General features: G+C 41.1%; 1 protein-coding gene across 1 annotated transcript in view; it reads left to right on the top strand.

Moving 5' to 3' along the window:
* The first annotated feature begins 1,929 nt into the window (after positions 1–1,929).
* LOC125767846 (homeobox protein araucan) overlaps positions 1,930–25,819 on the top strand; it is a 65,770-nt gene continuing 41,880 nt past the window's right edge. The window contains exon 1 of the mRNA XM_049434769.1: positions 1,930–3,166. Within this exon, the coding sequence (XP_049290726.1) occupies positions 3,062–3,166 (105 nt within the window). The 5' untranslated portion in view covers positions 1,930–3,061. The remainder of the gene's footprint in view (positions 3,167–25,819) is intronic.

Genomic DNA, 25,819 nt, shown 5'->3' on the forward strand with positions numbered 1-25,819 from the left:
AATTTGTATGGAGAGACAAAACGCAACAGCGCATTCGAGCAGACGTGACGACGTGATCGCTCGGGTAAGTCGGGTGTAATTTTTATATTACATATATTTTCATTAATCTTCTTTGTTTTCGTTCTTTTTTTTGTTGCTCCTGTTCTCTCCCCAAATGCCAACAAGGAAATGATTAGCCGCTTCGTGTTTGGGTTCCTTGGGATTCCGGGGGTGGCGCACCCGCACCCTGCCCGAGTCACGGGGTCAGCAAACGGCATTACATGGGTTCCATTTTACACAAGCTACAAGCTGCCTGTTCTGAGGCAGCATTTCTGCGGGAATTGTGGAATTTTTGGGGGGAAAAGGGGAGAATTGGGGAGACGAAAAAATGGCAGTTAATATAAATAAACACTGCCCACTCGGTGTGGTTCCGGTGGTAGATTTTTGTTATTTCGGCTGCTGCCACTATACCAGCAAACGAATGTAAGATTATTTTTATGAAACCATCCCGTACTAGGGCTGTACATGATAAGACGCATAGAACGAGACGTACGTGGTGAGAAAACTTAACTGTTTTTTTTCTTCTTTGCTCTACAAAGACACACACACATACAAAGTAAGCTTATCCATCCTGGCTTCCGTGGCAAGAAGGGTTACACAACAACGTCTTACACAAATCGGAAGGAAGTGCTTCGATGCGGACAACTTGAAACTCTCGATGTTATTCGAACCGAGCGAGGAATTCATCGTTCGCATGGGAGTGAGAAAACAAACCGGAAAAAGCTTCCTTTAGCTCATAAAACTCCTCGTTCACGGCCACACACCGTGAAGATACTGTTGCAAGGTTACTCCACTCACCTCCCCCCCCCAGGAGTTATTTTAAGCAGTGAAATAGTTTCAATCGTGGTACTGAGCTGACCACGAACAGAGAAAAAAACACAAATACAGGGTGCAACAAAAACCCTGTAAGCGGCAGTGTATTTAACAAAAAAAAAAACGAATAAAGCAAACAAAAAACAAAAAACACTCTAACACACAAACGCTACTCCATCGTATCACTTGGTGTTCATCTCGTTTTACACATTAGCACGCACGGGGACTGCTGTTCGGTTCCGGCATCCCCACATATCGCTCGCAAAAACCTTTTTCGCAAATCGAAGTATACGACGCGCGACATCACTGACTAGCAACGACGACGACGGCGGCGGGTTGTGACGCCACAGCCGTTGCGTGGTGCGCGTGCGATACATTTTCTTCTACACACGGCGGTGGTGGTTTTATATTTTGCTCCGCTTGTGCATTTTCCCATTTTTCCCAACCACCGAAGTATCGATGTGTACGTTTTGCTTTCTGCAGAGGGGAAAACGGGCGTTTTTTTTCTTTCATTCTTGTGGATGGGTGGCAATAGCGTGAAGTAGAGAACAAAAAACAAAGTACTAAAAACAAGGGGAAAATGGAAAATTTTTCGTGCATGGGGTGGTAATTTTCTTCGTGCGCGTACAGGGTTGCTTTGTGTGTTTTTTTCTTTTTTTCCTCCTCCTTTCTTTCATTCGTTTCGTTTGTTTACTTTTTATATTCCAACCGGTACCCGAGCGAGAGAGAGAGCGAGATGCGGAACGAATGAGCGTTACGCTCTCACTCTCGCCATTCGCCTACGGAACCAAATGCGAAAGTGAGTACGCTAGATGTTTCGCGAAAGAATTCTTTAAACGATAGCACGCGTGGCTGTGTGTGCGTGAGTGCGCGCACTTTTTCGCGGAACGTGCATTTGCCTTGGTGTGAGTGAGCAATTTTTGTGTGCAATCGAGAAAAAAAAGCTCTCCGCCGATCCCGCTCTCGCACACGCTGTGCACGGGAAAAAAATAAGGAGGAGGTGTCGCAACATGTGCTGCCTCACTCGCACCGACCGTGCGATAGCGTGCGAGCGAGCAACCGAATGCCGCTCCGGTACCATGGGAGGCGAACGGAAAAGTTAGCTGCGTTAGTTGTATTTCTCGTACCGGATCGAAGTCGTCGTGTTCTGAATGCTGGTCGCCGTCGCCCTTCGGTGCTGGTGCTGAAGAAAACTTCTTGCGTGCAGCTTGCTTCGAAAGGAAAGGAAAGAAAAAAGTAAAACCCGCCGTGATCGGAGTTTCATCGTTGCGCTGTGACTACCGTGATTAATCTTTCGGTTTCTGTTACGTTTGTCGTATTAGTCTTACGCAGAAGAAAAAAAACACTTGTTCGCGAAACGGTAGTGTAACGTAAACAACGCCTGGATGGGCGTAAGCATCAGCAAAGGTTTGCCCAAAAAATCATTGTGTATAGTGGTGAGATAGTGTTGCGGATATCGCAAAACAATCACGCAACATCGCGCTAATTGTGCAGTAGTGCTGCTGATCAGTACGTGCATCGTTCAAGTAGCGGCGGTATTAGTTGCGCAAACCGCTCGATCGATTGATCGGTGTGTAACGTGACCACGGGAATGATCCTAACGCAGACAGCATCGATCAAGCCGGTCCATACAGCTAACCGGTGCTAATCCCATTCCGTTTCGGGGTAAAAGATTTGATTAAAATGTCCGAAAGCAAGTGTGTCCAGTATGCGAATCTTTCACGTGTAGTGTAAGGTCACCCCAACCAAAAGGAAAACCAAACGCATGATCTCTTCGCAAGGTGGATTGTTCATTAGATTTGTTTTTTTTTTGCGTGAAGAAACGATACAACCGTACTTGCGTAAAGACCAGGATCCAGGTGAAAATGTTTCGTGCGTGTGCGTGTGCACGGTTGCAATCGTAAACCGGGGTTGTGCAAATGCAAATGTGATTATGATGTGTACTAAAAGCACCTGGGAAGGTTAACCACATACACACAAGTTCCAAGTGTGAAAACAACAAAAATAAAAGAAAAGATCCACAAATTGTGCTACACATCAGGCAATAATAATATGTGCAAAAGAAAGTGAGACAACACAAGCATAGCAAAAAAAAGCGAAAAAAAAAACATCAACGAAAAAATTCGTTTCGCAAAACAAAAGTGGCATAAAATTAATAAAAAAAAGTTACTATTATTGGGAAGCGCAAGGCCAAACAAAAGTGCGGTGAATGATTGAGACAGTGATTGGCGAACGGCGTTCTAGCGGCTTTGCAGTAGCAGGTGAAGAGAAAACCATGTCACATTTTCCCTTCCGAGGCTCGCCATCCGCACAGGTAAGTTTTTTTTCTTCTATTAACTCATCTAGTAAAAACGAACGCAAATTGATTAAAGTTGGTTAGTTTTGTGCTGGAAAAAATTATTAAAGTAAAGTAAAACTTTAGTCAATTGAAAAAAAAAACAAATCTACCTAAACTTATTTTTATTACTAAGAAAAATTGAATTGAAAACATCCAATTCACGCCCAGATAACACGCGAATAGCGCTTCAAACAAACTGTAGCTCACCGTAGCTCAGTTTAAATCTGTTCAGAAAAAAAACATGCCAATACATACAAGCACTCTCTGGGGAGCAGTTTAGAAGGAAATCCAGGCCAAAAAACTTATCTCCAGTTGAATGGGAGAGTATCCCCAAACAAACGGCGAAAAAAAATTAAAGAAAATCAAAACTCGCTCCATTTTCAGTGCAAAAAAAAGAAAACCCCAACTCATGTGCCAGTTTAAACCAGTAGTCTGTTTGGCAGTGTATTGGTTGCGTTTGATTGTGTTTGTGTGAATGGAACAAGATCATCCTGTCAGCACAGGACACGGGATGCAGTAAACGGAGGTGGGACGCTACAGGGTGGTGAGCAAAATCGTATTCTTTCATGGTCCCAAGTTCACTCCGGGATTTGGGGTTGGGGGCCTCAACATTTTTTTTTTTAAAGAAAGCTTTCAGCCTCGGCGCGCAGCATCGATCCCTGCCTTGCTGGGTGTGTATGTATTTCCCCAGTTTTATCAAAATGGCAGAAAATTGACGCGACGACAAAAAGCCACCCTGGGAGTTGAAAAGTATTGATTTTTCCACACCACGCAAAAAGAGCGACGAAGTGATTTTTGTTGCTTTTTATTTCTTCACGGTTTTATGCTCATCCAGTGGGTGCACATACGGAAAGCTATATGCATACATACACGAATACAATTGGTGGAGGATAAAATGATGGAGTTGGGGAGGTAGGGGGAACAATTTTACCCATGAGGGTGTTTAAGTCACTGAGATGAGTTGAGCCACTGAGTTCAATATTTCTAGCTCTTCATTGAACCCTAGAACCCCGCTGTCGATGGTTTAAAGCGATTTTAAGAATTAGAAGTAAAATGCTTAAAATATTCTTTTCACTTATTGTGTACTGCACACCACACAGTTCTCGCTTAAAGTGAAGCATTTTGAAGCGAGTTGAAAAAATTTCAACTTCCACAGATCGATATCACGGGAACATTGCTTTGTGCCGTGCACGGGACGACGAAAAACGAGTTCTATGTCACCATTTCCCGCCCGTAAACGTGACCGGAATAAACGGAATAAAGGAATGATTTCCACACGCCTTTTCCTACAATTGAAGTGCAGATGGGGGTGTTTTTCTTTTTTCTTTTTTTTTGGTCGGAAAATTCCTTCCCACATTGGAAGATTTGTGTGGATTATTTTCTTGGAATTAAATATTTGCCGGCCAAAAAAGTGGAAGAATGTAGACAATATCGGTGCAAATTTATTATTCATCCGCCCCCTTGGTACAATAAATCCGTAAAGTTTAATAAATACCAAACATTTTGCTTTACAACTTTGATAAGGGAAAACCATAACAACATGAAAATGATTTAATCTGTGCAGTATGAGTGGTTGTTTGCCGTTGAAGAAAACATCACATTCAAACAATGGAAATAGTTTTTTAATTAAATAAAACAGTTTTTTATTTAATTGTAGTTTGCCTTTTCTTACACTGTGAAAACATTTTGTTGCGTTACCGACTGCCGGTGATGTTACGGCAGGTGTTACAGTTACTTATTAAAACTGTTAGCTCATCTGCGACATTCATTTTGATTAGATTTAGCAGTCACTCATTAAAAATCACGTTTGAGTCCATTTAGCAACTCAAGCTGTTAATTAAATCTTAATCGAATCTGTTTTTTCTTTTGCAACAAAACATAATTTTTGTGTGCTTTTATTTTATAAAAGAAGATCTATCTGAACTATACACAAGAATTAAACTTAATTTTAAAAATCTTATCAGCTTGGTTTTGTTCGAAGGAATTAAGTTTTGCTCTGTAAAGTTTAAAGTCATCAACCCTCATCTTATACATTCTGACCGTACCGAATACCCTGTCACACTTTAAACAGTAATAACTCTTTCCCGCACAAGGGGATTCGCCCAAAAGATTACCACCCATATAACTCCTACTTAGAAAAATGTCAAATAACTTCAACGCGCGCGTTGCGGGTTGCCTTCGGTTGTTTTTAATTCCAATGCCCGCCCAAGAGGAAACTTTTACAACAACGAGACCATTCCAGCAATTCGAGTGTGTGGTGGGGAAGACCTGGATATTAATCAACTGCTACACAACTAAGTCGTTTGTTTTCGCTCCCGAAAGGGCCCAGAAGGTATTGTGATTTTGCTTGCGAGCACCTCTTGGGATGCGTCTGGGTCCTGAAGCAAGGGTCATGAAACTTTTCCCATTTTACAAGTGATACACTTGTTTTGTGTTAGTATAGTTTGCATAAGATTCATTTGGCAAACGACCATTTTCTTCAGAAAGGCGTAACAAACGTTGCCAGCTCGGTGGCATTAGAGGGCCACCATCAGGAAACCAGCGCCAGCAAACAACTTGTACTCCGATTCTCCTCCATGTCAAACAGAGCTGTGGGCGTAAAGTCTTCGCTTTTGGTGTTGGTAGATGCTATCGTTCGCCTTTACTGTGCCAATCTTCCCATACAAGCTTTATGCTGACTCTTACCACAAACGAGGCTTTGGACGTGTTTGGAGTGGCATGAGAAGTAATGTTTAACATTTTGCATAATTATCAGCATTATTAGTGAGTGCGGCAAAAGATTGTTACACGCTGCGAGGAAAATCCCCCTTGTTGTACACACCGGTGTTTGTTGAAGGATTTTCCTGTAGAATACATTTTACTTACGGCAAGAGTTTTAGGTAGAAAGATTAATTTACTGTACAGCAGAAATTTCTTCGTGGAAAAAAACAAAACTAAATTACCCGACGGCTGTTGTGCTTTTACCTCGATTGTTGGAACAATTATTTATTTCAAGTGCTTAAAGAAAAATGCAACAAACAAAAACGTGTATCACACGTTGTAGCCATTCCCAAAGGATGCGTCGTGTCGTTGGAAATTAATTACACTTTAATCAGCTGCTCTTCGTTTACACCGAGTGGGCGTTATGTAGGCGTATCATTGTTTTATTGTGACGATTTGAGGATAGTTTTTCACGTCGAACCCATCAGTGGGATGCCCTTTAATAGTTCCCTCATTAAATGTTACCAATCAACCGGACCGGGGAAAAAGCGAGGAGAGTGATTTGTGACCGTCTCTCATCTGGAAAGTGTTAGATGTGTGTGAAATTTTGATGATTTTCTGTTTCAAAGAAACTTCCAAAAAAAGTGAATTTGATTCGAATCTCGAGTCTCGGGGAACAATAAAACCCTAGTCAATAACATCTAAACTCGACGTAACAGCATAATTGTTTGAAATATATATGTTTCACACTCTCCAATGGTAAGACGCTTTTGTATAAGTTCCTATAGGACAAAGTGCGTTCAGATCGGAATGGAAAAAAACTCAAACACACACACATATGCATCCGGAACACCAACACACAACTCCGTTCGGTCGATGATCGCTTCTTCAGATCACTTCAAATGGGCTTTCGTTTAAACTTAACTTGACGTATATTATGATAACTAAATTTACGACCGACGAAGTTCCCATTCTTCGGTATGTGGAGTTTTTGCTCAAGCTGCCATCCGGTACCGTACTCCCACTGTCTCCCACAAACCGTGTCCCCACTCTCAAAATGAGAAAATGATACGTCTTCCTCTCAAATTCCCCTTTCGAATGAGCCGACGTCTGAGGAGTCTTTCGTCACCCACGGACGATACCCTGGAACGACCGTATTGCCGTAATCGTTTTGGGGTGGATGGCGTTACGTTTTGTGAACAGTTCCAGCGTGCGAGACACGAAGATGTACCACCGTCACCGTTGATACATTACCGCTGATGAGTTTGTAAATGGTCCAGAAAATAGAGCTGTACACACAGCAGTGCGTCAGTCAAAGGCCATTTCTCAAAGGCCGGTCCCCGAATGGATTCCTCTCTTTTTCGGAGGGTTTTTCTCAACGAGATAGGGAAAGAAGAATAAAACAACATATCATAGACTCGCACTGTTTGGGAAACTCCAACTCCAACATCAACTCCAAGTAAGCGCCTTCAATAGAACATTAATAATAAAGGCAAACAAGCATGAATGTGCGTTGGCATTCAATGACATTTTGCGTTTAACTGATCATTTTTGAAAGCAACCCAGGAAAAAAAACCTCTCACATTACCGATGGGAAAATATTGTGGTTTTTTTCACGGTTTTTCGGTGTTACTTTCTCAAGTGCGATAACCAACCCGCGCTGGAATGTCTGCTTTTGGACAGATGGTACAAAGCACCCATAAAAAAAACACAAACTATCGCCCAAAACTCATCGAATACTCATCTCGACTTAATGGACAAAAGGTAGCCAAAAAACCAATGGATGGATGGATGGACTTTAAAAGAAAAAAGTTTACACCTCACGGGGGACTCTCATTTGGCGTTTGCGATGGAGACGCACATTTGAATAGAGTTGTTGTACGTCTTCTTTTTCCATCTCCAGATCTTAGAAACAAAACAATGCTCAACCCAATACAATGGTTCCGCGTAAAGCTGGAAAGCTTGAGCAAACTACATGTATATAGCTTCGAGTCTATTTTCCTCCCTCATTTTACCTTTGCTTGCTCTGAAGCATCTCCAAGGGTACATCTTTATTACCAACCAACCATTTACCCACTTGAAGCTGTATTTAATTACCTCCCCCCCCCCACTCTCCCCCTCCCCACCCTCTTGTTGGGGGCCCCAGATTTGTTATTGGCACCGTACTTCGCGTGCTAACGTGGTGTGAAAACGACGCAACTGAAAGGATTCGGACAGTAGTAACCATTAGAGTCACTACCCCCCGGGGGGTGGCGTCGGAGGCAAGTTGTAATTCATATTGAAATTTTATGTTAATGGTTACACTTCACCACCTCACTTCTGAACGATCTGAAGCACCATCGTACAGACGGGCTGGCAAACCGTACCGTAAAGTGCAATCTCTTCATCGATCGAACACGATCGATACAGCAGGACACTGATCGAGTAACGGGTACACACGGTGTACCACACTTGTTACCGAATGGTAGCTAATGTAGCTAAAGCACATTCATTCGATGAGCTGTGCTTTGAAGCATTTTGAGTGGTTACGCATCCACTCGATCGGATGAGACTTACGGTGCTGAGGAAGAACTGAGAAATATTGTGAAAAACAACCATTTAGGAGCGGGTTTTGCTGTTTTTGTTTTCGTTTTTTTCTTTCTTTATTTTGAAACGAGTAAATCACTAAATGGAATGTTTACAGCAGTGTTAAGTTTGTTTAATTAGAAAGATTTATAAAACATACCTTTTTTTTCGTTGTTCCAAATAAAAGTATTAAAAGGTGTAAATAGAACATTACGCTTTGTTTAAACTATGAAATGAAGCATTAAAATATCTGCTTTTACTTTAAACATGCTCGAGCACAACTTTTACAGTACTCGAAGCAAAAAGTTTATTTTTTTATCGCTCGTTATGAAAACATTCACATTTGTCCTTTACATGGAGCCACAGGGAGACGCTTGTGTAGCAGATTTGTAATGTGCAATGATTTTTTGTTCTTGTTTTTTATTGAACGCAAAAATAAAGCACCTTTGGCTAGTTGATCGAACTTGCCGGAAAGGGTTTTAGGGCGGCTTTTTTGTATTATTGTTTTCGGTTTTGCTTAACACCACAATCACGATCAAATTCCGATCGATCGGGTTTTGATTTCCATTCCGTATCAAGTTTCCTTCCTTTTGCTTGTACAGAAACAATATTTTCCACCGTGCAGACATGTCGAAGCAGACCAAAAAAAAAACAACTTCAGATTATTATTTACGATAAATTCAAGCGGATATGGACAATTACAACTGCGATAATAAAGCGTAAAGAGAAAAAAAACTAGAACGAGTGAACGAGACGGGGTAAAACAAACATTTGCTTGGCAGGTGACTAGTGTTTGCTGTTCCGATTGATAGGCCAGCCGTTAAAAAATCAGAACGTCAGCAAAATTGGCTTGAATTGGGCTTGAGAAATCGGAAAACTTTGCCAAAGTTTGAACCGTTGAAGAAAAAAGAGCCCCTCCGCAACAAAACAAGGAAAAGGAAACACGATTGTGCACTAAACCTACCGAAAAAATTGTACCATAAGCGTTTAAAAAGAAGGCAAAAACGGTTTGAAAATCAATATACGTCCAGAAGCATCCAAATTTTGCAGGATGTACAATAAAATGAAATACTACTATAAAGCTGGAAGCACACACGCAAAAAAAAAATAAAATGAAAACCGTTTAGCAGACATAAAAAGAAACCGACACCTGAAGTGGAGAAGTGGTGCGGGAAATTTGGGGGGTTTGAATCGTCACCACCCCCCCTCCAAAAAAAGAGCTAGCAAAACATGTCAAGTCAAACAAAGCAAAAAAAAAACAAAAGAGGAAATGAAAAAGCTTAAAGTGGAAAAACCAACCAAAAGAAGCGTGATGATGCATAGCGAACAGAGAACAAGTAAAGATAATAAAACAAAACAGAGAGAAAAAAATCGAACACAGCTACAACCATACACCAGGCCACGAATAATCCACCAAACGGTGCTAGCCAGAGCGGTTTTCGGTGGTGGAGCGGGTGGGTAGCAGCGGGTTCAAAGGGGAAATAAAATTGATTACTCATAAATTACGATAAATTGCCAAATAATTTCCGGTGTATGTACTTCGAATTGTTCGGCCTGTTGTACTTGCATTTGGGAATGGGAATGAATCGTGCCCCGGTGCAATGCAATTGTTCGGTTCCGCTTTTCGGGGGGAAAATCCAACAACCTGACCGTAAACGAACCGTGGGTGAAACAGAAGCCGGCCGGCATTTTGCACTTGAACAGTGAGAGAAAGTGTATGTGTTCGTAAAAAAAACAAACATGAATAGAAGTAATAAAATGCACCGCACCAAACACACGGAACGCAGTGTGATGGAATGAAGAGAAAATAAAAATTGATTAATCTATAAATACGGAAAAAATAAAAAATCGTTTTAAGTACAATACAGTCACATTCAAAAACTCATTCCCATGGGTGGGAAAATATGTGCTTTCAGTTTGATAAGCTGCAAAACGAACATTGGAAAATAGAACAATAAATGTTTTTCAAAAAATATGTGACAGCGCAACAACATTTTTCATTCGACATTATTTTACCAACCAAGAAAAGGTCACAAACACACTAAACAAACTTTATTTATTAAACTGTTTTTATTTTTCGATTGTAAAATTTTATAAAAATTACTTTGAAAAAAAGTTGATTAAGCAAATCAATAAATCTATATTTTTTTCTTTAGGAAAACCTAAAACTTTACCTATGTAACTAACAAAAAATGTTCCAATTCATAAAAATGGAAACAAAAGCACTATTAACTACCTTTTGCAAAAAGTAAACTTAACAGTGTCACACAATACGGGGAGAAAAAAATAAACTCAATCACTACCGCTGATTAAATAAATGCTCCACTAGACCAAACAAAGTGGCGTGCAAGCACAAAAAAATACTTCAACCACCAAGTTCGACTAACTTGGGAAACAGGAAAGCATTGGTAGCCCTTACTAGAAGGGCACAGAAAAGGTTTTTCGCTGACGAGCTTACAATAAAACCAAACAAAAAAATCAATATCCGCACGGAAGCGTAGCGGAACTTGTGCGTACGCAAATTATTATTTTGAAAAGAAGACAAAAAAAACACTGTAAATGAAACGTGTTCAAAAAAGTTAAACTACACACGATCGTGTGGTTGGACATCGATCGATCGGTTAGTCAAAACACGACCTGAAATTTTATTCTTTTTTTTTCACCCTCATTTGCATCGTTATGGTGGCAAAAATCGACCTGCGTCTCGGTCACGATTGTTTATTGCTACGTACAAAATTATTGCTTAAATTAGTAAAAATATCAATTATGCCATAAAAAAGGGAAAATCTTTTTTTTAGTAAAAAAGTTTACAAAGAAGATATATTGAAGTACGAAGGTAGAGAAATGGCACAGCTTAGCCTTCAAACGTTCACTCATGACCTTATTAACTGACAGTTATACTATCTTCTACTCAGCAAGGCACTCATGTTTTCCTAAACTGTCAAACGATACATGTAAGTTAGTTGTTTTTTTATCTTTTGTTTTAATTTCTATTTAATGTGATTTGCATATTATTAATTGACAAACTTTGTTTCCCATCTCTGTAATGCACTTTTAGATTCAATGTAAGTTTTAATAAGTTTAATTTCTTTGTTTTAAGTTTGATTGATTATTGTTTGTATTCTGAGTTCTTAAAAATCCATTTTCTTATTCCTTCTTTCCAGATAGTATTGTTATGCTTTTTTAAAAAAATATTCTCATTCTTATCATCTGGTTTACATTGCGACTTTATTTGTTCAATTGTATAAATTAATCAAAACAACATCGATTTATGAAGCATCTTACCCGTTAATCACACACAATAAACTCATTAACTGACAGTTATTTAGTACGACTTGGATGGGTTATCTCTACCACTCAGCAAGGTACTCACGTCCACCCAAAACCTGTCAATGATACATATGAATCATTTATTTGTCCCAATTTGTGTCCCATTTTTTCGTCATTTCTCCTGTGAAATGAAACAATGGACGCCTGGTTCGCTCGCCAACTTATTGTACATTCTCGTAGCGTACCACATCGTGATGAGTTTTGGGTGACATACATCGTCAACATTATCAGCATAATTCGTGTTTGTTTTTCGCGCTGCAGCCACCGCTGTCGTGCAGGTGGGTTGGTGAATCCATTCCATCGCGACAAGATTTATTAAGCTTTTTCAACGGCGTATTAATTCGCACTCCAAACCCAAACTTTGTGTGCGTTTGTGGTTGAATTATACATAAGTAGCGATAGAGCAAACTGGCAGCAGGTCGCCGGTTGAGAACGCGAATCATTCCCACGCCAAGATTTATCGAATCCGGTGCAGTATCGCACATTAGCGTCCATTAGAATTGACTTAACAAATGTTTCGCTTTTGTCATTTTTTGTCCACGGCTGTGGATGGTTCTTTTTGTTTGCTTGATTTGTTTTTTATCCTTCTTCGTCTTACCAATAGGCATTACGAAGCACACACGGCAATTCATTCAAGGCAACGAATGAACCCAGGCGTTGATCTTCACCGTTTCCCGTCATGACCGCAGTCGATCTGCAATCGTGGCCTGGTGTTGCTTTGGCGGTGGTAAGAAAAAGCGCATATGAATGTTAACTAAGCAGCAGTAAGAAAACTGCCCGATACATGAAGAGTAGAAAAAAACACCCAAAAACTTAGAGAACTCCGTTTAGAAATGTATCAAATATCGCTGATTACCTTTTTCGGGCTGTTGTTTTTGTTTCTTGCCTTTGGGGTGGTTCGCTTTCCGAATGCTATTTTCTTCGTGGAAGCGTTGTCCACCGTGTTGAAAGGCGATCCAGATTCTTCAAATTGATTGCTTATGGGGTTCATAATTCTTCACACCGTCGGAGACACGATCGTCCGCGGTGTAAAAGGGCTCGCGGGTCGGGCCCCCGGTGAGCAAACGACGGAACGTCTTGCGCGCGGTCTATTCGCGCCTTCCTCAAAAAACAAAACCAAATTCCTGCTCTGCATCGAAACACGAAACGCAAACCCCGAATGATGGTAGGAAAATTAAGCAGAAAAGAAAAATCAAACGACGAAAAAACAAAACAAAAGCATCCCCCAAACGCACGAAGAGTTTTGAATGAACGACTTGAAAATGAAAATAAAAAAAAAACGAAAAACAAAAAATACAAAAACCTCCCCCAGATGGTTGATTTCAATTTACACCTTTTGTCATCGGCTCGAAATGCAAAAGGCGCAAGCGGTTCACCGTGTGGCGGAGGAAAACGAGGTAACCCAAACGTGGTAATTTGGTCACCTATTTGGCAGCTGAAGACGGCCGCCCCAGGGTGGTTTCTTTTCATTTTGCCCTCTTCTAGCGATCGTGTTGTGTCTATTGCGTCCTTCGATCATGTGTGTTTGTGTGTGTGTGTTTTTCGAGTTTGTTTCTGTTCCAGTGCGAGAGATAACTTGAGATTGATGAGTTTTTCCGTTTGACGTTTGCTGTTTGTTTGAACATCCAGGCTTAAGGAGAGGACGCAGACACGGTGTTTCGCTGCGTATATGTGGTCCATCTGCGGTTGGCTACGATCGCCATCGGTTACTTTTGTCAAGGGCAATTAGCACAGAAATTTATAGCCTTTTCCTTCATTCGCACCACAGTGTTTCGCACTTGCTTGGTTGCTTCTTCGCAGCCAAGTTTTTTGAGTTGGGAAACATTTTCCTCTGAAGGATGTGTGTTAACAATTATGAAATAAAATTAAAAAAAACACTAACGAAATTTCATTAACAAATATAAATTATATAACTATAACACAAACTAAAGAATAATTAATTTTTCCATAATGAAGACAAAGCTTTTTATTTTTCACAAAAAAATAATATTTCTTTGCTACCGAAACGCTCCACAAGATCATGCTTTGCATAAGCCATTAAATACCCTTAAGCTACCGATGCTTCCAAAGACCTAGTAAAACGTGTTGCTGGGTTGTGGTGATCATAAGTGCACGTCTATAAAATGTTAAAATTTATATCTCATTAACATTACTTTTTAAAGGCTTTTGTAGCTTCTTGTTTGAATGTCGTTTCCGCACTTCGTTTCGTTACGAGGGGTGGATTTTGTGTCTTTTACAATACGTGAATAATATGTTTTGCACATGGGAAAAACACACACACACACACATACTCAAACAGAGCTATAAAACAATCCGAGAAACAGAACTGAGCAAAAGGCGGAATAGAGTTGTGCGAAAATTGAGGTTCTCTAGTTGATTATTTTTTTTTGTAATTGTTTTTCTGCATTCAAGCATCTTTTTTTTGAGGCGACGTTTTTTATGCGCATGTAATGAATTCCAGTCTAATGTGTATTACCAGCATATTATGCATAATGCGTGCCTGGATGCAGTTGCATTTCGATGTTTGCCGCCCGATCATTCTGCTATACATGCATTAGCAGTTTGTAACATTTCTTTTCAACGTGTGTGTGTTTGTGCTTTTTATTCTGCGTCTGCCCCAAGAAACATGGGTGTGCATGAGTAGTGTATGTTCGTTTGTTCACGAGACCTGAAGAAAAAAAAAACATGAAACAAGAACCCAACCTAAGCCGTGAACAGCAAACTTTTAAGCTGTGACGCTTATGCGCGCGTACAGTTTCTGGACCGATCGTGATCGTGCGATCGCTTTAATTAACACTTTTATTGTATATAATTAATATTAGAACGTGGTGCAGACCGTGGACCGAACAATGTAAAGTAATAAATTTCAACAAGTAATGGCATGGCGTGATTGTTCGAAATGCTTGAAATGTTTTAAACTCCGCCATACAACCGCGCAGACCAACACATATTTTTGATGCTTCCTTCTTTCTGGGAAGGGGTTTTCGGTAGCAAGCGGCTGTAATGTACTCGTATGCGTATTCTAAGCGATTTTCCGTGGTCACTTGCTCTTTTCAAAGCGGAGTTAGCATTGTTTGCATGCATTGTCCAGCAAATGGATCACTTAATCACTGCGATCACCAAAGATGGAAGTTTGTGCGTCGTCAGTCGGCGCTGATCGGATCGATTACCGATCGCCGACGATGTGTTTACGGATCGAGGTTTTGTCATTGTGCGACGTGCCTGTAATCGTTTCCGGTCAACCAAAGCCGGGGGCCCGAGTTTTGTGACCGTTGAAACGACAATCCTTAAAAGGCCGACCCACCGATGGACACAACATTTCCGTCAAACGGTGTTTTTTCTGTTGTTGTTTCGATCGAACAAGTGTTTGGGGTTTTGGGAATGGTCAGAAGTAGAAGCGGCGAGGGGGCAATTGAAAGGGATGAGCGCAAAACGGTGACAACGAACCGACACAAAGTCACTTTGACTGGTGGAATTGAATTGTAATTAGTGTCAATAAAAATGGTTTCATTTGTATGCCAGGTTTTGTTGAGGTTTTTTTTTTTCTCTGGCCTTCTGCTTCTCCTTTCTGTTCCGGGTTGGTCCCGGTATGTAGAAGACCAAATGACATGTACCGTTTTAAAAAGCAGCACATACCATTCCGGAACGTAAACGGCGTACGGGAAATGTTTAAGTGAATATTTGGTTAGTTTATGATGGCTTCATTACTTACGGCGTACCACGCAGAAGTGGCGGCACGTTGGGACTGGGGGTGGATATTTTGGGGTAGAATTTGCAAAGTTAGTTATATTTAATATAGTTAAGTTAGCTAAGACTACAAAATTGCATTTATTTTTATGGTGTTTTTATCGATACTAAAACAAAAACAGAATAATGTTGTTTATTCGTATTCATCGGAATCGTAAGCCGAATAATCTGACAATACTGACTCTGAATCTCTATTCTACAGATTAATGAAAAATTATTAATTTTTAAACTATAACTTAGTAATAATTGAATTCACAAATTTTTGAAAATCCATGAATCTATGAGGATTCATGAATCTTTTGGGGATCGACTCATGATTTTAATGACTCTTTACTGAATATCCATATGAATGACTCTTTTCATATGATTAATTAAACACTAGTTTTATTTATATTTGAAAATCCTTGAATCTATGGGGATTCATGAATCTTTTGACAGTCGGCTCATGATTTGAATGACTCTTTACTGAAGATTCATATGAATGACTCTTTTCATATGATTAATTAAACATTAGGGGCGGTCCGGTGGTGCATGTGATAAACGGCGCCAGTCCACATGGCCGGACCGGGTTCAAATCCCATCCGAACCGTTCCCCCGTAGCAAGGACTGACTATCCGGCTATGTGGTAAAAACAAGTCTAGTAAGCCAGAAATGGCCGGCGTGACCTGTAAGGTCGTTAAGCCAAGAAGAAGAAGAAGAATTAAACATTAGTTTTATTCATCTTTGAAAATCCATGAATCTATGTGGATTCATGAATCTTTTGAGAATCGCTTCATGATTTGAATGACTCTTTACTGAAGATTCATATGAATGACTCTTTTAATATGATTTATTAAACACTAGTTTTATTCATCTTTGAAAATCCGTGAATCTATGGGGATTCATAAATCTTTTAGGAGTCGACTCATGATTTGAATGACTCTTTACTGAAGATTCATATGAATGACTCTTTTCATATGATTAATTAAACTTTAGTTTTATTCATCCTTGAAAATCCGTGAATCTATGAATCTTTTGAGAGTCGACTCATGATTTGAATGACTCTTTAATGAAGATTCATATGAATGACTCTTTTCATAAAATTAATTAAACACTAGTTTTATTCATATTTGAAAATCCGTCAATCTATGGGGATTCATGAATCTTTTAGGAGTCAGCTCATGATTTTAATGAACCTTCACTGAAGATTCATATGTATAACTCTTTTTGCTTTGTTAACGACACTAGTTTTGTGATTCATACTTCACTTCTCATTAGCAACATTCTTTTAACAACACCGCTGATAACATCCTAATCAACAAGGCTGCTATGTACATCAGAATTTCCAAAATGTATAACAGAGAAATGTCGTACTATTTCGTAATGAAACAACTTAATGAAAACTGCAATATTTTGGAAGCACACATAAAATGTCAAAAGGAATACCATCGACAATGTTACACTGTTGAGCAATACTTTTAACGCTTCCGTTAAACGCGTGCCATGCCACAAATCAGTAATCCCAGCGCGCAGCTCCAGCATGCGAATATCGGAGCAAACTTTTCAAAGTTCGTCTTGTAATGGGTTTCGTTCACGCACGCATTTTCCCGCTTCTAATGCTACCGTGAAAGGAAGAAAAATCAGCTACACGATATGAGAAAACATTTTTCGCTTCCCGATCGTTATTAGTACCCCGATAAGCCTCGGGATGGGGAGGAAAGGTAAAAAAGGGCACCCGACAAATCAAGAAAAAAGAGCTACGAGCAAAAACAGGACAGATAACTATACAAACAAAGACTAACAAAAAAAATACTCAAACGCAACCACAGCATGCACACAGCATAAGTGAACAGGGCGACGATGGCGATCCGGTTGAGGTTCACATTCGCTTGTTCGCTTGTTCGTTGAATGATGGTGTTTTATGTGCTACATTGTGGTGATCAATCATTTCACGGGTTGCGCACGCCAGCAGCAGCAGCAGCACCAGTGTTCCTTGGGGCACTGGCAGAAAGGAAGGAAATCTTCAGGACCACCGGTTCTGGGCCACGCGGAAGCGAAACGAAAAAAAAACTTTCCCTCCCATCCCGCCGTACGGTTTGCGGGGATGAAATTGACACAACCTTTTGCCGCCGTTACGAGCTTGTGACACATTGTTATCGTGTGGGCCGCCCATTTTATTTCACTTCTATTGCGGTTACTCAAGCGTGGCGGCTCCCGTAGCCTTAGGTTTTTTTTTGCGTGCCGATGTATCTCTTTCCAACCCTGCTGCTATTTGCCGCGACTTTCTTAAAGGTTCACGTGAACGTGTCAAAAGCATATCTTAATGCAATACGTTATGCTGATGATGCCGCCTCTTCCGACCTCCCCGCGGATTCTGGCTTGTGTGTAGATGAGGTGTTTTTTCCTTTCCTTCGTTGCCCACTCCACGCTCATCCCCTGTGCACGGGAGATATTTCTGTCAGCAGTGGAAAAAAGTCATTTTCCCACACAACCAACCAAACAGCACAAATCGATTCTACCGGCGGTCCAACGGGAGCGTTCCCTGGTTGGCATCTGATGCATCCGGCATTATATCGGGCTGTTGGCGGAGGGCATGGAAGAAGGTTCCAAAACCCGCACACCGAGTCTACTGTATCTTTTTCGCATATTTGCACCGTTTTACTCAAAAGACGTTAGCGACAAGGCAAAATGTGTTTTTTTTTTTAAAGAGAGATGGAAAGAAGAAAAAAAGAGACCTCAACCGGTAAAGTTAGTTGTTGTATGGTTAGTTTGCCTTTACATTCGTCGTTATATGCAATCCTACTCTATTAGTTGTTATACGAGTACCATTCTTACGTCTTGTTCCTCTCTATTTCACCTTGTTCATGCCTATTTCACCTTGTTCTTCCCTCTTTGTTGCCTTATTCTCCATCATTGCACCTTATTCTCCCCTCTATTTCACCTTGTTCTCCCCTTATTCAACTCGTTCACGTTCCCCCACGTTAATGGAGTAATGGAGCCGAGAGCATGCCAGAGCGAAGGTGGAGGAGGGCTGTGGAATGTGAAAGAAGGCAACGTTCTTAATGCCACTGGTGAGCGTGCGTGCGCTTGCACTAATTTCATAATTACATGAGGATGGAAAGAGGGAGAAGGAGGCCACGACAAAAAAAAACTGCCCAAGAAATTTGCTTCCACTTCCACTTACGGCAAACGAGTTAATTGACTTTCAAGTGAACTATTTGAAATTCATGCTACTACCAAAAGCTGCATAACACAACATTACCACCCTATCTTTCACTTGCTTTTCCCTTCTTCTGTTTCTCTCGTACACAAACCCTCCAACCCCCTTGCATGGAGTAAGGCGTTTGCAGCTTAAAAGGTTTCCCGAATTAGACCCACCCCTTATCTTATCGCGCAACCGTGCCGTGCAAATGCAACTCTAATGCTTTGCACGGTCCATGCTTAGGGAGAAAATGGGTGGCTGCGACACCCGCGCATTAAAATATTTCCCCTTCACCCGTCCCAGTTGGGATGTGTACCACCATTCTCCCTACCGCCGCGGGCCAGATGGATCGCTAGACGAGGCGAGCGTGAAATGCAAACGGTTGTAATTGCATTACCTCATCATTTGCGATTAGCACACAGCCACACGGTAACATTATTATTATTATCCGCCCTTGCAACCCATCAGCGATCAAAGTCCGAGACCGAGCCGATCGTCGCGCTAATCTGTGAAATGTAAATGCCGTCATCTTGCTTGCACCCCGTTCGTTTTTTTTTTCATCTTTCCTTCATTTGCTCTTCAAATCACCGCGCAATGGACGAGTGAATTACACGGGTTCGTTGTTTTTTTCCTTTTCTTGCGTTCATTTAATTCTTTCGTAACTACATTTTCAATAAATAATTTGTCTAGAATTCCACTTTCATTAAACTGTTTTTTTTCGTGCAAAAGAAATTCATTATACCACTTAACCTACTTTACACCCATTTTACAAAATGACTAATTTGTTTACAACCAAACTGTTTCGTCAAAAAGTGTGTGTCTCTGTCTGTCTGTGTGTAGTAAAATAATATTTAATCTTTTCAATTTCCTTTCACACCCACGGGCAAGGTGCAACGCTTTTTTTCTTTCAAGTGTCTTGCTTGTCTTAATGGTGTCTTGTTTGTCTTTTTTCACCTCTTGCTTGCACTTGCACTTGTGCAATTTGCCCCGTTCTCAATCGGCCTGTTCGGTTTCGCTTTATTTATGCTCGCAATCAATGATTTTATTGCGATCACATGAAACCGGATTGCATGTATATAACCATTGCTGTAAGGTTTGTGTGTGTGTTTTTTTTTGTCGTCCTAATTGTCGTCCCCAGGGGCCCGGCTCAAGTATGCAGCGTTAATTTGTAAACCATTCTTTGTCACCGATTGATCTTTCGGTTGTTTTGCTAGCAGGTTTGGCCGATTGCAGCCATCGATGCGGTGCAATCTGTCCTCTTACAGCGTGTTTTTTTTTCATGGAAGCACAATGAAAGGATATTTATGTTGGCTACCTCATTCCCATCATGCCTTTATGATGTTTAAACGACATTTTGATTGTTTACAAGGAGAATTTTTTGTTTCCAAAATTTTCATCACTAAATACAAGGCTTGGTGAGGTGCAATCGGGTTGCAATGTAAAAACCTCAATTAAGATCGATTGAAATGAAACCAACACATTACGGTCCCTTTTTACGGGCCATGTTCGAACATCAACATTTGTAATTTCTTTTTATATTCTACAAACGCTTTACACCGCGCACACTAATTTATTGTGTCCGCTTTTTTACGGATATTTTATCTGCTTTCATACTTAAGTGTCTCTTTCGAGGGTTTTTTCCCTTGTTTTTAATAGCCCAATATCTTACAAAGCCCACCGAAATGTGTTTGATGCGCGTATGGCAAATGCAGGCGAAGCTACAAACAAAAACTGCAGCCCGAACCCCATTTTGATGTGACATTTATTTGAAAGTTTAAGTGGACGACTGACCACCCCATGTGGGCACCATTCGGGTGATGACATTCTGACCTTTCGCGCATTTTGGCGGGTGCATTTGTGTCTGCTGCTGTTGCTGCTTTACCCGTGCATCGGTGCACGATCGGCCATCCCGGGTCAGTCATTCGTTTGGTTGTTTTATTAGTCGGGTTTTTTGTTTTTTATTTTCTTCATTTGTCCCGGTAGTTGCGTACCGGCAGAGGCCAAAGTTTGGCCAGTGTGGCCGTAACTTAAGAAGGGCCCCCTGTTTGATTTACGGAACAAACGATCGTGTCGCGACTTCTTTTTGGGAAAGAAAAACGAAACACGCTAAGAAGCACGAAAAGAAAAAGCGAACCGCAACGACACATTAACGCCAGCACAAAACCGTTTGCATTTTAGTTTTGCTCTTTTTTCCCCTCCCGGCTGGACAATTTTTTTTATGTTTCCTTGTTGCTAGTTGTCAGTTTTTATTACGTCTACAGCCGGTGCTGTTTTGCCGTGCTGCGTGTCTCTTTTTTTTTTCTTTTCGTTCCTACAGCCCCGGATGCATTCGTTGCACCTTTTTTGCAATTCCGATAGCAAAAAGCCACAAATGCTGTTCGCCCTTTTCCGATCGCACGCCATGGTGGACACGTAGTTCCGATTTCGATACCCGTAGGTGAAAACACACGATCACTGCCGGGGGTAGGTGGGGGATGGGGGGTGACAAGGTTTGTTAATCGATTTACCCGGCCCCTTTTCGATCCGCTGATCGATCGTGCTCGCCAGTTCCGCACACCGGAAGTATTAATATTTATAGCAACAAACAACAAACGACACAAAAACAACATCACGAAACAGGGCTACAGAAAATAGAAACTAACAGAAATCGAACAGAAAAGCAGCAAACGGTTCGGTGTGCGAGGGACACCCCTGCAGGGGTTGAGGGTGGAACATCGGAAGGGTACCATTCCACCATCATAAATAAGAAAAAAAATTGAAACGAAAATGTTGTGACAGTTTTGCTATGGGAATGAATTATAATCACATTAAAGTCCATCAGAACCGTGCAAGAAACTTTCAACCGTGCTTTTACTCTTTTAGTTGGTTGGGTTTTTGGTCGTACGTCGTCCTGAATGTTCTGGGGTTTTGTGAATGGGATCGGAATAGATGGTATATACCATTTGCAATAGCAGTTCCCATTTTTCCCAACTGCAAACCCGAGGAGGTCAAAGAGGATACAATTGAAAGGTAAAATCAACAGAAAGCGTAAAACCACAAAACTATCTATCTTTTGTCAGCCGAGCCGTGTCAGTGTTATCCTCAACCAAAGGGACACTCACACCCATGTATCCTTGTTACTGAGAGGACGAGAAAGAGAGAGAGAACATCGAAGTGTTATAAGTAAGAGTGAAGAAAAAACAAAACCCATAAACCCCGCATGGGACCAAAACCGGTGAAAAACCTGAGTGCATGTTAGCGCAGGATAATAGCCCGAAGGAAATAACACACATCATTGCCTAAGTAAACAAAAAGTTAAACCGAACGGCCAAACAGTGCCCAAAACAGTGTCCAAACAGTCAGAACCGGGAGGGTGAAACGGCGTCGGCGACGGGAAAGGATGTTTATCCTGTTTTTGCGGTAAACGGTACGGAATAGTGTACTCCCAGGAAGGGGAAAAATCAGTTTCTTAATAAATATTGATGAACGGCAGCCCCGGGGTCGCCGGCTGTGTAGATGTGCCGCCAAGAGCCACATTTAATATCCTTTCGCACGCATCGATGCGGTGGGCTTAAAGAGAGCATTTTAATAAATGATTCTAGCCTGGGTATTGGGTTACAGGGTTTTGATCCTTCTTGTTTTCACCGTTGAAACCGTTGATAAATACAGCTTGCCGTTGGAATTTCCGCTTTTGTTCCGTTGTGCTAGAATAGGCGAGAAAAATATTCTGACTAAATCGCCCACAATTCCAGAGTACCTTGGGGTATATAATCCAGCAAGTTTGATACATGCTAACCAACAAATGTGGAAAAGAACGGTGTCGAAACTAATGTCACACTTGATCGAAACTGACTTTGTGAGTCTTGACTTGTTGAAGGGAGAATCAACTTCAATTTCTGCACTTCAACAACTCCAAGAATTCTGTGTCCTGGGGGGATATTGAGACTCCCTCTCTTTGGAGACGAAAATTCCCCTTGTTTCAAAACGAACCATCATTTATTATCTTGAACAACGAAGTATCATTTATGTTTGTTCCACAAACGGGGAAACGCAAAAATGACAGGAATGAGAGTTCGATAATATTGTATCCTTCAGTGCATTTGTTTTATATTTCCATTTTTATCCTTACGGGTTACGGGGCGGAACGGCTCAGTGTAAAAGATATTCGCCACAGACACAGTCTTTGCCACAGCCGGATCATATCGCTGTGAGTCTTCCCTCCTTTTTTTCCCCGCTCACCTTCACCCTCAGTTTGGGTCAACTTATCGGTGCCAAACATCGACGACATCAATCGTCAATTGGGCGAAGGTGTGTAGATAAAAAGGGCATCATCATTTCGCCGATCCCGGACGACGGGTGTGAGCGTGCGCGCGCGTCAGCAAACCATTGGCAGTCGCATTTCCAATGTAAATATTAATATTAATAAAATATTACATTTTATGGTTCGACGAAATTTATGTCCATATTCACGCCGGGTACGGGTTTTGCGGTTCGTTTGCTTTCTGTCTGCCTGTATGCCGGGGGTGTGTGTAGTTATCTTGGTGGTGCTTCGGTTTTCGGTTTTATATGATTGTGCGAACCATTGCCGGGCAACAAAAACAAACAGCCGCGAAATGAAACGAAGTCGTGTATAAAGCAGGCGAAGATTAAGCAAACTGCTGATACCTTCACCCATCTTCATCTTCTTCCTTCCACGCCAAAATCCCAAAAGGAACTTCAACTCGTAGGTGTAAGTCCGTTTGATATAACTTTTATACGACTATGGAATAAAAATGAAACGGTTTTTATTGCCCAACCATCGTAGCATCGGGAAATCCAGCACACCCATAACCACCACCACCCCCAAAGCGGACCACTGGCGGTCGGATGCGTCGTGTTTTCACGATTGGTCATCTGTCGGTTGGATGGGCACACACATTTTTCACCCGGAAACAATCCTTAAGCCCAAAGCGGTGAAGGAAAAAAGGGAAGACTTTCATCTATCATTCGTATCCATCGGTTGGGCGGTAACAAAATCTTGCCCCCTTTTTTTGTTGAGGTTGACCTGGGCGGACGATGAGCTGTCAACATCCGGAAGAACTTTATCATCATTCCATCCCAGATCCTGCTCATCTTCGTCGTCATTATTATTATTGTTATGATGACTATCATCACCATTCGCCTCTTTTCCCCGGGCTAGTCTATTGGACCAACAAGCAAAGAGTTTTTTTGTTTGTGCGAGTTCCTTTCACCCTTCGGACATTCGGGCTTTTGTGTCTCAAAGAATGTTGTGGAAAATTCTGCTCATTTCTCACGCCAAATCACCAAATCTTAAATCGTATCTTCAAAACTCCAATAGCCAGTCCAGCTGTTGTTCGAGCGTATCATTACCAATCACCGAAAACGGGCGAATTTCTTGTGTGACCCTTGTGCGACTACACTGCAACGCGGCAGCGTTCATCCGGGGTTTTTATATTGTTTATTTATGGAAAATCTGTTTTCCTACGTTTACGGTTTAATGTGTTTATTAGCACCATCACTCGATGGCGTTTAATGTGATTAAGGGTTCTCCGTTTGCCGAATGCAAGGGGTTCGTCCTAGCGTGTCGAAGATGGAATCAGAAATCAGCGTTGCGATCTTTTCATTATTTGCCAAAACCGTACGCACCACACACCCCATATGTTTTTGGAAGGAGTTTGTAAGCGCACGAACGAAGGTGACAGTCGGTAAGAATGACTCTCCAGGGATATGGACAAAGGACGTACGTGTGAACGTGGTCTACAATGGGTATGGGTTTCGGGTTTTTCTTGGTGGTCTTGGGTTTTGAATTCCCCTCTTAATAATGTTGGGATTTTTATCACCACTTCCGTGTTGGGAAAAAAGAAAAAAAAAAAACAGTTCTTCACACATCCTGCCGAACGACTGTTGTAGATTGTAGCTTAAGTATTAAATTTGAGTGCATTTGAGAATACCCGGGTTTTGAGTACAAGGGATAATGGCTGGAATCAGTTTTTGGATTCTTTGCAAGCTAAACTGGAATGTGTGTAGGTAGATCTGGAATTCTTCTCACTTTCAAGATATAGTTAAAGATGAAATTGATTCTACACAACTACTTCTGGTAGGAAAAAGCTTGAAAAGGCTGGATAAATTCTTCTTCTACTTGAACACATTCCAATTTAACTTGAAAAGATTCCAGAAATGGCTGCAACTTTATCACTTCAAATCGAAACTTCTGTAATGATGCAATCATGATAAAGGATTTAAACGATTTTTTGTTACAATCATTAACACCTTGGTTATGTTCATACAGGAGAAGAATTTGAAAATAGTTTTTAAGATAATTCTATTAAATTTCTCTACATTTCTTTATCTCATTTCATAGCGTTGTGTTTTCATTCCACTCCGATTCCAATAAATGTTTGGTTCGATTTAAAGCACAACCAGCACAACAGATTAAGTAGTTAAATACGGCTTATAGGTTGTGTAGGCAAATATCATACCCTCATAGCCGTAGTTCCCCGGCGACATGCATTGTGCGCTGTGTTATCTGTTGTTTTATGGTGCCTTGTTTAGAAAATGAGCAGCAATCGATATAATCGCCCTCCAAAGAAAAAAACTATGAAACTCTTTCACTGTCTTTTGTTACACATTTGCATGATCGTACGCAAAGCTTACCATCGACGGATTATTATTCACCATCTACGGACCGCCCAATAAAGACCGGTTATTTGACTAAGACAGAGGGGCATAAATTTTACTCCCACCTCCTCCTCCTGCCCCCCACCCGCAACCCAATTGGATGTTATTCAAATCACCATCTTCACCGTCCAATTTTCATGTTTTACTACAAGATCACCGTTTTACTATCACGATCGCATCTCAACAGTCGCATAGTTTAAAGGCAAACAGCGTCCGATCGAAAGGTTGAGCTGAAAGGATTTTTTTTCTGGGGCCGGTGCTAGATTAATACCGCTAATGGTCATATTTTATGGTCACCCATATGGTTAGCGTGCGGTCTTACACCGATCCCAGAAAAACCAAAAAATCTTTGCTACAACCGCAAAACAAACGCGCGGAGGCCCCATTTGTCGTGCCGCTGTGGTGCGTTTTCTTTCCGTTGTTTTTTTATCACCCGACTCGATCGAACC

Source organism: Anopheles funestus, chromosome 3RL (genome assembly GCF_943734845.2).
Source record: "Anopheles funestus chromosome 3RL, idAnoFuneDA-416_04, whole genome shotgun sequence".
NCBI lineage: Eukaryota > Metazoa > Arthropoda > Insecta > Diptera > Culicidae > Anopheles > Anopheles funestus.